Source organism: Eurytemora carolleeae, unplaced genomic scaffold, assembly GCF_000591075.1.
Source record: "Eurytemora carolleeae unplaced genomic scaffold, Eaff_2.0 scaffold326, whole genome shotgun sequence".
In the NCBI taxonomy this organism is placed as follows: Eukaryota; Metazoa; Arthropoda; class Copepoda; order Calanoida; family Temoridae; genus Eurytemora; species Eurytemora carolleeae.
Window position 1 is genome coordinate 225,636 of NW_019396246.1, and position 12,270 is coordinate 237,905.

The 12,270-nt window shown below is 32.2% G+C and overlaps 2 protein-coding genes across 4 annotated transcripts in view; both read right to left on the minus strand.

The window, feature by feature from the left end:
* LOC111699286 (histone-lysine N-methyltransferase SETD7) overlaps window positions 1-4,583 on the minus strand; it is an 18,301-nt gene extending 13,718 nt beyond the window's left edge. The window contains exons 1-2 of one of the 2 annotated variants that reach the window (XM_023469916.1): window positions 4,502-4,583; window positions 3,155-3,259 (exon numbers count right to left, since the gene is read on the minus strand). In XM_023469916.1, coding sequence (XP_023325684.1) covers window positions 3,155-3,254 — 100 coding nt within the window. In that variant the 5' untranslated portion in view covers window positions 3,255-3,259; window positions 4,502-4,583. Of the gene's footprint in view, window positions 1-3,154; window positions 3,281-4,501 lie in introns of those variants that run through there. The other variant, XM_023469915.1, reaches the window with a different exon arrangement.
* Window positions 4,584-7,949: 3,366 nt separating this feature from the next.
* LOC111699280 (partner of bursicon) lies at window positions 7,950-12,270 on the minus strand. Of its 2 annotated transcripts, XM_023469911.1 has the most exons (7): window positions 12,196-12,270; window positions 12,069-12,117; window positions 10,786-10,895; window positions 9,803-9,850; window positions 9,521-9,596; window positions 8,564-8,657; window positions 7,950-8,445 (listed from the first exon to the last, which is right to left on the minus strand). In XM_023469911.1, exons 1-6 carry the CDS (start codon window positions 12,243-12,245, stop codon window positions 8,592-8,594), a joined length of 399 nt encoding a protein of 132 aa, XP_023325679.1. In that variant the 5' UTR covers window positions 12,246-12,270; the 3' UTR covers window positions 7,950-8,445; window positions 8,564-8,591. The 2 variants fall into 2 exon arrangements, with proteins under 2 accessions (XP_023325679.1, XP_023325678.1); XM_023469910.1 differs by having other exon boundaries at window positions 7,950-8,657.

Consider the following 12,270-nt stretch of genomic DNA (forward strand, 5'->3'; position numbering starts at 1 on the left):
TATATAGATATAAAAAGTTTACCTAATAAATATATATATATATAAAAAGTTTACCTAATGGCAATTATTTCTTTTCTGCTTTCTTGCAGTGTAATATCACAGTAACCTTCTCTTCTTCCATTTAGAAAATTTCCACTAAATATTCTTAAATTATTTTTATCATTTTTGGAAAAGATTTTTTTATAAATGCCTGATAGTATCTCCGTTTTCGAAAACAATTTCCCCATCCTCTGTCAGTTTCCCCTCCGGGATTTTATCAGTGGTTTTAGTCAGTTTTCTCCCCTTTTCTTCAATCTCCTTCGTAGGGTAGACCTCATAGCTCTGCATAGATTAAGGTTCAACATTATTTGATTTCTTGAATAAGAAAATTAAATTTATTTTTGTTTTTGAATTGTTTCATAATATCTTATTCAATTACAGTTTAACCCAAAACTTCGGAAACATTGAAAAAATTTAGAAAATTTCGTCTTCACAATTTTTTTAAAGGTTTTTTAACTATTATACATAAAGCTCAGTAATTATAAAACTAAGAAAATAGATAAAAAATATGCGGGAACATTTTTTAAAGATCTCAATTTAATTTTTTAATTAAAAAAATTTAAGTATCTACAGTATTCCATAATTCAATTATAAGTAGGTTCTGGGTTAAACAGGAGATTGTCACAATACCAAATTATTGCCATCAATAAAATTTTAATTATCAAGGATCGAAAATGTCCAAAAATTCGGAAACATTCAGCTTTCAACTGGTGGCTCCGTGATATATTGTTGTTCATTATTAATCTGTTCAGAGCAAAAAACTAAAGAAAAAAATTACAAATGTTTATAGAACTTGAAGCTAGGGCTGGGTTTTGTTCCTGGGGAACAATTTTTATGTTTTTTTTTGCACGGGAACATAACACAAAGGAACGGAATGAACAATTAAAAAAGAGTAAGAACATGCCCAGTCCAAAGGGCTAGGCATCGCTCCTGGAATGATCGTTCTTTCCCGGGAACGAACTGAACAAAACGGAACATGCCCAGCCTTAGCTTTAACTTGAAACCCGTTTTAAACTCAGCATTTTTTTCAACTTTGAAATTAGATTTTAAGCTTTAAGTTTTTAAGTTTAAGATATTTTTTTAATTTGTTGATAAAACTTTCCTTGCTTAGTCTGTTTACAGGAGCTGGATCTATTCCTATTTTTATATCCGGGAAACTATCTAAGTAAAATCAGAATGGATTAGATTAGTCTGTTTACAGGGGCTGCAGATCTATTCCTTATCTTTATATCCGGGAAACTGTCTAAACAAAATTAGAGTGGATTATAATATTAGTCTGTTTACAGCAGCTGGATCTATTCCTATCTTTTTATCCGTGAAACTATCTAAACAAAATCAGAATGGATTAGATTAGTCTGTTTACAGGAGCTGGATCTATTCCTATCTTTATATACGGGAAACTATCTAAACAAAATTAGAATGGATTAGATTATGAGTCTGTTTACAGGAGCTGGATCAATTTCTATCTTTTATCTAAACAAAATCAGAATGGATTAGATTAAGTTTTGGGCTTAGCTCTATTCCTATTGACCTCTCGGTCTCTGCCCAAATACCCTGAGGGGCCTTAGCCTCCAAAAAATTATTAGGGGGGGGGCACGGTTCCTCCCCCCTCTTGTGTCAGTAGGAATATAATTCAGGCTTAATTAAAAGCTAAATGTTTTAATAGCACCTTGAAAATATATCATCAAGGAAAATGGGTCTACGTGTACACTTCACAAATGTTCATTTGACAAATCAAAATCATGTCTTGAGTTCAACAGTCGTCTTTCTCGTCCCAATACTGTTCTTCTGTATGGGTTCCATAATATACTTTTTATTAGAGTGGAATTTACTCGAAAAAAGTGTAAAACGGCCATTTTGTTGTACTGTTTCCATACTGCAGGTGCACTTCACATGTTTGTGCTTTATAAACTTTTGGGCCCTGAAACATCATTTTATAGTAAATCTAAAATTAATATTAAAAGAAACCCAAAGTATGAAATAGGCTGGTTTCATAATTAACCAATGATCATTTCACATAGAATCTATGCCTTCCACTTTACAAACGATGATTTTCCGTCATAGCTATAAATCAAATGATGTTTTTTATTCACCTAATTCATTTTATAAAGTTTAATTAACAGCTTAATAAAATTCTAAATTGAAATGAATAGTCTAGGGAACATACTGTATTTGTGTATTCTACTGGATATAATTTGCGAACATTTACATGATTTGTACACTTTGAACTCCCATTCAGGCTGAAAGTGACTGACAAAATTCATACCGAGTGGTTACTAAATTCCACTCTAATATATATTCTATTCTCTTTGGTTCCATTATAGGGTTGATAAATGATATGAATTCGCATGAATGTTTTCAATTTGCACCTGTTCAAAAATGTTTAAACTTTGCTAATTTCTATTCCTGTTCTCAGTTAAATTTGTATTTAATATATTTTGATTTATTTGCAGATGTGCAAACTGTCTGAACAGTTAATGATTGATTTACCTTCAATTAGTCAGATAATATTTAAACGAGGAGAAAATATTTAATCAGACTTTTTAATAAAAAATTTCAACTATTTAACATCTCAAATACCCCCCCCATCCTATTCCCTCCTAAATACCCCCTCCAATTCCCTCTTAAATACCCCCAACCCCCTCCAATCCCCTCTTAAATACACCCATCCCCTCCAATCCCCTTTTTAAAAAAGGCATAAAAGTTTTTTTTGTGTTTGTAAATTCAAGTGACTCTCCATTTTAATAATGAGGTACACCCGATTCACATTTGTTTCCTGGAAACCTTGTTCTGATTAATAAAAACCTTGAAAAGGGTTTACTTTGGATAATTTCTCTAAATTGTTTCTGAAGCAAGATGCGCCATTCACTGTTTTACAGAACCAATAAATGAAAAACAAACAGTTTTCGAAACCAGTAACAAAGATTTGTCATTTTTACTTGATCAGAAAAAGGTTTTAAGGGTACCGTTGTGAATTGGACATGTCACTTTATCAATGGAAGGTCATTTGGAGGCTCTTTAAACCGGAGGTGTAGACATTTGGAGTCCTTTTAAACCGGAGGTGTAGACATTTGGAGTCTGTACATTTTAGTTTTTTCCCATCATACATACTGACCTAAAGATATTCCCGTGGAGCCTGTACATTTTAGTTTTTTAATCCATTGTTCGAGTTCTCGAGACACTTTCTCCTTATCATTCAACATTCGGACAACCATCTTATCTTAAAATATTCGTAGAAAAAAAATCTAAAAAAAAGATATGTTCAGTCTTGCAAGGTTTTAATTGTTTTTTATTTATTTTTTATTTAAAAATTTTTTAAATAAATCATAATATAGTTTTTTAAATATTTTAAGTATTTTAAGACTAAAAAATTATCATTAAAAATCTAAATTTATCAAATTGATTTTAACCCTAGTATTTTTATTTATTGAAGTTATAACATGTACCATCGATCTATTTAAATGAAACAACATTTAGAGCCCCCCCCCAGGGGGTATTTGAGGGGGGACGTCAGCCAAAATGAAATTATTCTCTTATTTATGTCAAATAAGCCGCGTTAGAATTTTTTTTTAAGAGAAGTCTCTAAGTTGTTTAAATGTTATGTTTTACCGAAAACCCGCGATTTCATTGAAAACTCATAAAATGGGATTTTTAAGCATGTTACTCCGCTGTGCTTTCTTGTGCTTTCGCTATAAAATATATGTTCCAAATAGCTTGTTGTAACAAAACGACATCAAAATATACACGGGTTTACAGGATCCATTCAAGGATAAATATATGAACGGGAAAAGTAAATATAGATTGAAATCATTTCAAATCAATGCTAGCTTGAAACACAAGATAAATGCAATTTCGAAAGTCATAAAAAAACGTATATTCCACGTATTTCGAACAAAAAGTGTTAAATAAAACACCAAAAAATACATCTATTTGTTGAAAAAGAATTAGAAAGTGAAGTCTCATCTGAAGCTACCCATGATGGCGAGATACTTTCGGATTTTTTTAGATTTATAATTTAAGAATCTTTGAACTAATGGAATTTTCTTGTTTTGCTTTTCATTTAAAACGCATTCGCGTACAAAACAGTTTGAAAGAGAAAATGTGGAAAATGATGTTCAATATATTGATCAAGTTGTGATTGAAGCTATGAGCTGTCTGGGATAAGGAGCAAACCGTAAACTATAAACCATGGTCATTCTTTTATTGCATTGCTCTAAAGCAATGCTGTCCCTTCTTCCTTTTATCCCCTTCTCCTTATTCTTCTCCTTTCTTCTCCCCTCACCCCCTCTTTTACTATTTCTTTTCTTCTTTCTTCTCCCCTCACCTCCAACCCTCCTCTCTTTCAGATTACAGTTTGCAAACTGAAATATCTCAGTTTGATAATATTTAGAAAAAATAAAACGCCAAACATCGGAATTTCTTAAAAATACTAAACTAAAGGTTTACACTTTACTTTACTTACCCTGAGGTCCAATATGCAGATGCCCCTGGTCTAACGCACTTAATTTTTCCAGGTTAAGGATAATAGTGTCCTAAAGCACTTTATTTTCCCAGGTCAACGGACAATAGTGACCTAGTATAAAGCACTTTATTTTCCCAGGTCAACGGATACTAGTGACCTGGTATAAAGCACTTTATTTTCCCAGGTCAACGGATTTAAAATCACTTCATTTCCACAGGTCAATGGTTATTTTTTCCTGGTCTGAAGAATTTAATTTCGCCAGGTCAACGTATAATAGTTTCCAGGTCTAAAGCACTTTATTTCCCCAGGTCAACGGATAATTGTGTCCAGGTCTAAAGCACTTCATTTCCTCAGGTCAATAGATAATAGTTTCCTGGTCTAAAGCATTTAATTCCGCAAGGTCAACGGATAATAGTTTCTTGCTCTAAAGCACATAATTTCCCCAGGTCAACGGATAATAGTTTCCTGGTCTAAAGCATTTGATTTCCCCATATAAAAGGAAAATAGTGTCTTGGTCTAGAACACATAATTTCCCCAGGTCAATAAAAACAGTTTCCCGGTCTAATGCATTTTATCCCCCCAGGTAACCTAACGGGGATATTCCCAATCTGTTAAATGTTTTTATAAAAAATCAGGGGAAAATATAAATTCAAATTCAAATAATTTTTAATCTAATTGACCCCTGTAAATTTGATTCAGAAATAGGTATGAAATATGTTAAAATGCATAAAAATTGCTTTTTCATTTCAAACACATATTTTGGGGAATATTTTTTCCAAGCTGATATTAATCTGTATTTGACTGTTTTAATTTCATGCAGGGAGTTTCAAAAATATTATGATGAGTTCTGTCTTTTCATACAGTGATAACCAGATAGCAATGGAATAGGAAGACGACATTATCGCAATACTTTAGTGAATTTGATGTAGTTTCAAAGCAACAGTTTTACTTAGAACATGTAACATCACTAATTTAGTGAATGGGTCTGTTAACACTGCACAATTTGGTTGTCTCATGCTTATCGGATTATTAAAAGCTATAATTTGATTCTAAAAGTCAAAAGTTTTCTTTTTATCACTGTAAAATAAATGGTACAGTGATAACCAGAAAACTCTGGAATAGTAAGACGACTTTTAGAATCAAGTTTTAACTTTAAAAAGTTCAATGACGCGGAAACACAGCAATTGTGCAGTGTAAAAAGACCCATAGAACTAAATAAGTGATTTGATAAGTTTCTGATAAAACCATTTTCTTTGTAACACCATCAAATACGGTTTTAAGTATTGATAAATTAAACTTTATATCTATCTTTTAAAAATTCGTCATTCTTCCCCCTAAACTTGATATCTTTTATTTTGCATTCATTCTATTTTGAAACATTTTCTTAGAATTCGGTAAAATAAATGGAAATGTCGTCGTGATTTTAAGTTACACTCCAGAAGGGACAAGCCCGATTCACAGCGGTTCCATCATTGTCAATATCTGCTGGTAAAACTAGAAAACTGTTATATATCACCATAGTTTCAGTAGAAGTTAATATTTCCATTTACTGATAGATCCGATTAAAGGATTCATATCTCTTATTGGATAATAAGATAGATAGCTAGACAGATGTTACCACCATTACTATTTCTATTGGTTCAGAATAAACAACAAACACATGACTGAACCCTGATTGGTTCAGGTGCTAAAAGACTCAGCATACAGGAGTGATATCTGATAGTAAAACTAGAAAACTGTTCTATGACTACTGGAGAAACTAGATAACTGTTCTATATATACTGGAGAAACCAGAAAACTGTTCTATATTTAATAGAAAAACTAAAACTAGTGCTCTATATTTAATAGAAAAACTAGAAAACTTTTCTATATCTTCTGGAAAACTAGAAAACTTTTCTATATCTTCTGGAAAACTAGAAAACTGTTCTATATCTTCTGGAAAACTAGAAAACTGTTCTAAATCTTGTTGAAAACTAGAAAACTGTTCTATATCTGGTGGAAAACTAGAAAACTGTTCTATATCTGGTGGAAAACTAGAAAACTGTTCTATATCTGGTGGAAAACTAGAAAACTGTTCTATCTACTGATACAACTAGAACTAGAACTGTTTACTAAAACATAACAATGAGAAAGTCAGGGTCATCTGAACTTCTGAACTTGATGCTTTCTTTATACACAGAAACATTCAAAAAAATTAATAATTTTAGAAATTTTTTATGAGTACAGTTGTTTACTTGAAAGCCAGAAAAGTCAAAGAATTCAACAATTTAGACCTCCTGGTTTTCAAGCGAGTAAATTGATTTTTTACGATCCGAGTCGAATTTTGCAACTTTCTGAAATTGTATGGAAGCTACATTCTTCGGTATGAGTCGTTTTTAACAATTTGCTCCGTAAAGTGAGTAAGATTAGTAGTAATCACCATCGAATATTTTTCGACGTAAGCTTATACCCACCTTTCATTTTTCGAAAACACTCCCTTTAAGGACAGTCATAATTTTAAAACATCTAAAAAAGCTCATCTAACATACAGCGGTCAGCGTTTATATCAATACAATGAAGACTAATTTTCTATTAATGTTTTGATTTCTAACATGCCTTTTTCAAATATAACAAGCTTGCAATTACTGAGGGAGAAAACAAAAATAAAAAAATCGTCTTCATTGTATTGATATAAACGATGACCAAAGTGCCTTTAAGAATAATTCCTTGATTCCTCAATTGAAGTTATTCCTGGCGTAATATGGAAGTGGAATTAAATCCGTAGGTCTGAATAAGATGGAGATTCACATGACATCAGGTACGGAAACGACATGTATGTGTGTCTGTACCTAAAGAATGTGTGTAAGGAATACCGAACCGAAGGTGTGTACTGCAGGTTTATACAGTACATAAGAATCTCAGTATTTATACAGTCTAGGAAGTACATTTGTTTATTGTTAATTGTTTACTTAAAAATAAGTTTAATATACATGTAATATATTATTTATATATTTAAGTCAACACTCTAAGCCAAATTTTCATGCAAAAAATAAAATTTGAATAAAGTTTACAATAAACTACTCGTTATTCAAGCTTAATTTTAATTGACGACAGTGTTCTGCAATTTCCTTGACTGTTGGCATGGTGTGTGTCTGTACCAAAAGAGTGTGAGTGTAATAACGAACTCGTCTGCAAAGATGTGCGACTGGCTTTCTCATGCCAGACCAGCACCACTCCCTTCCCTTTATTCTTATTCCCTGCAAGACATAAGTTCTGATTTCAGAGACCGAATTTAGTGAATTGAAGAAAAAACCTTCCGCCTGAAACTTTAACTTTGAATCGGTGAGTCAGGATTTGAACCGGGGCCTTGTGGTATGTAGTTCAGCGACCTTTTTGCTATTCATTAAATTCCCAGATCATTCATTTTTAAGTCGTATTTTATTATATTTGTTATAAAATAATTAACAAGTAATAAAATACATTTTATTTTTGACGAATGCTGATAACAGGTTAAAGATCTTACAAACTAGTTTAAGGCTGGCTGTTGCATTACTGTTTAAGGACCATTGGATGACCGGCTCAATTATTCATTCAAGATATCATATGGAACTGTCCTCTTATATACGAATATGTTTAGGTAAAAACCTACGATGTTTTTTTACGAATGTATGTGAAAAGCTTTCATAATTTTGTCTTAAGCTCAAATGTCTATAGGAGGACCAGATTCAAAAGTTGAGAGTTGAAATGTAATTGTTCGGGATGTAATGAAGAGTTCAGAAATGTAACAAAGCTTATAATTGTAAATTGAAACACGTTTCTTTTAATGTTCAGAGCTCTCATTCCGTTGGAATTAAATTTTTTTACATCTGCGATGTTTTCAACTCCGGTTTTTTAAGGTAAAGTGCCAAATATTCGGTTTTAAAGTTGGAATACTATTACTCTTCTCTTTGTTAAGAATTTATAAACTGAAGAGAAAAGTAGTAGAACTAGCTACGGCTAGTTCAATTACCTCTCTATTCCGCTACGATCCACTTTAAATCGCGGAGGAGAGAGAGTTGAATTACACGTAACTAGTTCAACTACTTTTTGCTATAAATTCCGATGTTTAAGTCTATGAAGAGGGAAGTTCAGATCCGCATGGAAAGCACTGACATCCTTCAGGTTCTTTCAGGGTAACCTTAACAAAACAATTTATTGGATATTTGAAATCACTTTTGCAAGTTGTAAGGTCCGTATTTTTAAAGTTTTTACTGTATTAAGTATTGGAAACCATGAATATAGGAAAAATGGGCTGAATAAAATTTGCATCCTTTTTGAACAACACTGTAATCGATGTCCATTATTAATTTATTATCTTTATCTCGATGTCCAGTGTTCTCAGACCAAGGTTGTTTTTTTATGGTACGATACTCGGATCTGGATGCGCTTCAATGTCGTCTTCATAGCAATAGACCCTCGAAATCCACAAATGACGTAATTGATTAATGGCGGAAAATGGAGTGACAACGTTTTTGGTGAGAGGGGGGAGGGGAGGATTTATTCCACTTTTTATAGCTGATAAGCAGACAAAATCCTTCCCCCCCCCTCTCACCAGCAACGTTTATATTGATTTTCTTTGGATGACCGGTAGAAGAGACTTTGGTTTAACTGAAATAGATTGAAGTATTCATAGCAACAATATAATATTGATTAGAACAACTTTTATAATGATTTCATATAATTACTTACACGAATGTCATCTATTAAGAAAAGAACTCAAAGTATGTCTACATCAGTGTCCATGGTTGGTTTAGGCCTTACTGAAGCTATTATCAGGATCCATGCATATACATGTGTGCGCGTGCGCGCAGCAATTGGAAATATACATATTCTATATAGTAAATAGGAATAGATCAAATGCCTAATTTCAAAACAACGTTATCATTTCACCCTCCTTAATAATCAGTTACGTCATTTTAGGATGTTGAGTGTCCATTACGATGAAGACGACAGTTCCGTACATTGGAGAGCATCCGGAGTATCTTAATAAACTAGCCTGACCTGCATAGTAGCTAGAGAACCATCTAGAGTTAATCCGTCTTGGTCAAAACATTTTGTCAGGGTTATAATCCTCTCTCTTCACAAATACATTAAATCAGATTAAAACCTGCAGGTGAATGAAAACCCCTGTTACAATTGCAATTATCTACAAAAAAGAAATCCAAAAAATTTCCCGGAAGATTTTATTTTTTCCTCAATGTTTTTAGACATACTTTTTTTTATTTGGAACATCCTATTAAATAATTTTGTTTAATTATTCTTTAATTATTTTGAAATATTTTCCTGTATCCGCCTTCTCTACAGCACTTACAATCTTTAGTAAAACCAGATCTAAACAGTTGGATTAATAAAGGAAGAAAATAAGGATATCTCATTCTTCCTTACTAAACAAAGATTTAAAGGGTCTGTTCACGTAATCTCAAGGGAACCACAATGTGAAATTAGCCATCTATCTGCCACTTTTTCCAAAAGTCAGAAGGCACAATCTTCGATTTTTTTTCAGACTATAAATATTAACAGACCTATGTGGCCCATTACATAATCAGTAATTTTTAGACTTTTTTTGAGAAACAAGTTTTTATTTGAAAATATCAACCGCTAAAATTAATTTTATCGATTATTTTATGATCAAACAAATAAAGCCTTATTCATTACATTTTTAATGACGTTTAAATTAGGTTGATATCTCATATAGCAAAAAAAAGGTCATGGTAATTTGAAAAGAGCAACCTCTTTGCAGAGGTGAAATCTTCATGACCTTAGTGCTCCGCACACGGAGGTCACATAGGTCTCTCAATATTTAAAGTTTGAAAAAAAAATCGTAGATGGTGCCTACTAGGGGGTGGCTGATCTCATATGGAATGACCCATATAGGAAAAAATGTGATGCGTTTTACTTAAAATTTGTTAAATTTATTTAAGTAACCGAGCTGAATAAAATATAGAATACTAGGCTACCTTCTGTGTCAATTTAGCATTTTCTCTTTGTATACATTGTCAAACAAAAACAAACAAAAAGTTAGCGGATTTTGTAAAAAAAAACTTCGTGGATTTTCAAATTTTAATGAAAATCGAATTTTGTTGGAGGCTAATTTTTATGTCTTTGTTCATTCATAAACCTTCCTTGGGGCCATGTGAGGTCCCACACAAAATTTGGGCCCAATCGATTCAGCCGTTTTGACGTTTATTGGATACAAACAAACAGACAAACAGACAGACAAGCCAAATTTATATATAAATATATATAATGATAGATCAAATAATTACCTGTCCATAGCACTTGGCTGGGTCCCTGAAGCACATGTACCTTCACACTTGTTAATCTGTACATCCTCCTCACATGTACGCATTAGTTCCTTGGATTTACTGTACTCTTCCTAGATAGTTGTACATCTGCTATAGCATGTACACATTAGTTCCTTAGATTTACTGTACTCTTCCTAGATAGTTATACACAAGGAGATATTAAATATAAATATATTCAATATCTCCTTGGTTGTACAGATGTATACTACATGTACGCATTAGTTCCTTGGACTTCCTGTACTCTTCCTAGATAGTTGTACATGTGTATAAAGCATGTACACATCAGTTCCTTAGATTTACTGTACTCTTCCTAGATAGTTGTACACAAGGAGATATTTTAATTATAAATATATTCAATATCTCCTTGGTTGTACAGAGTATACTACATGTACGCATTAGTTCCTTGGACTTCCTGTACTCTTCCTAGATAGTTGTACATGCGTATATAACATGTACGCATTAGTTCCTTGGATTTACTGTTCTCTTCCTAGATAGTTGTACTGATGTATATAGCATGTACATATATATATACAGGGTGAGTCAAAAAAAAAGTGTGATTTGCGGCGCCTGGTGCAAAATTGTACCTTTTTTGTGCAACTTTCCTGTAGGGTGTTTTTAAAATATTTTTGGAAAATTTGTATTTTGTTTTGGTACTTCAAAGGCCCAAAAAAAATCCGCGAACCTTTTTTTCTCTCAAAATCAAAAGTTCAAAAAACACAAATCGAAATCTAAAATTTTATTAAGATTGAATCACAGAATCTCAGAAAATTGGCAAAATTGTAATAAGAAAATTCGCAATTTTTACGGAAAAATTATTTTTCTATGGTTCTTAAGGTTTCAACTGAACAGCGTATATTTAATACTTTAGAATATACTAAGAAGAAAGGAACTTGAGAATTTAAATAACTTTTCAGTAAAAATTAGACCAGAACTGAAAATTGCGAATTTTCTTATTGCAGTTTTTCCAATTTTCTGGGATTCTGTGATTCAATCTTAATAAAACTTTAGATTTAGAGAGAAATAATATGAATACACATTTTTGCTTTTCTGAACTTTTGATTTTGAGAGAAAAAAAAGATTCGCGGATTTTCTTTTGGGCCATTGGAGTACCAAAAAAAAATTACAAATTTTCAAACAATATTGAAAAAAGACCATACAGGAGAGTTGCAGAAAAAAGGTACAATTTTGCACCATGCGCCGCAAATCACACTTTTTTTTACTCACCCTGTATATATATATATTACCTTTGTTAAATGAATTTTTGATGGTATAGTTTCACAAACACTTTCATATCTAAAAAATTAACGAGAAAAGTTAAAATTAATTATAACTTTCTTTTTTGGGGGTAAGGGGGGATTTTAAAACATTTACCTTGCTTCCACTTGTGAAAAAACAGCCAAGACTAAGAAAATCTTAAACATTTTAAACTTCTGAAAATTAGGTCTC

Coding starts and splice junctions, on each gene's coding strand:
- LOC111699280 (XM_023469911.1), bottom strand. CDS start 12,245: ATGTTTAAGATTTTCTTAGTCTTGGCTGTTTTTTCACAAGTGGAAGCA. Junction 10,896..12,068: donor CAAAAATTCATTTAACAAAG/GTAATATATATA, acceptor ACAACTATCTAG/GAAGAGTACAGTAAATCCAA. Junction 8,658..9,520: donor GTTCTCTAGCTACTATGCAG/GTCAGGCTAGTT, acceptor TGTTTTGTTAAG/GTTACCCTGAAAGAACCTGA.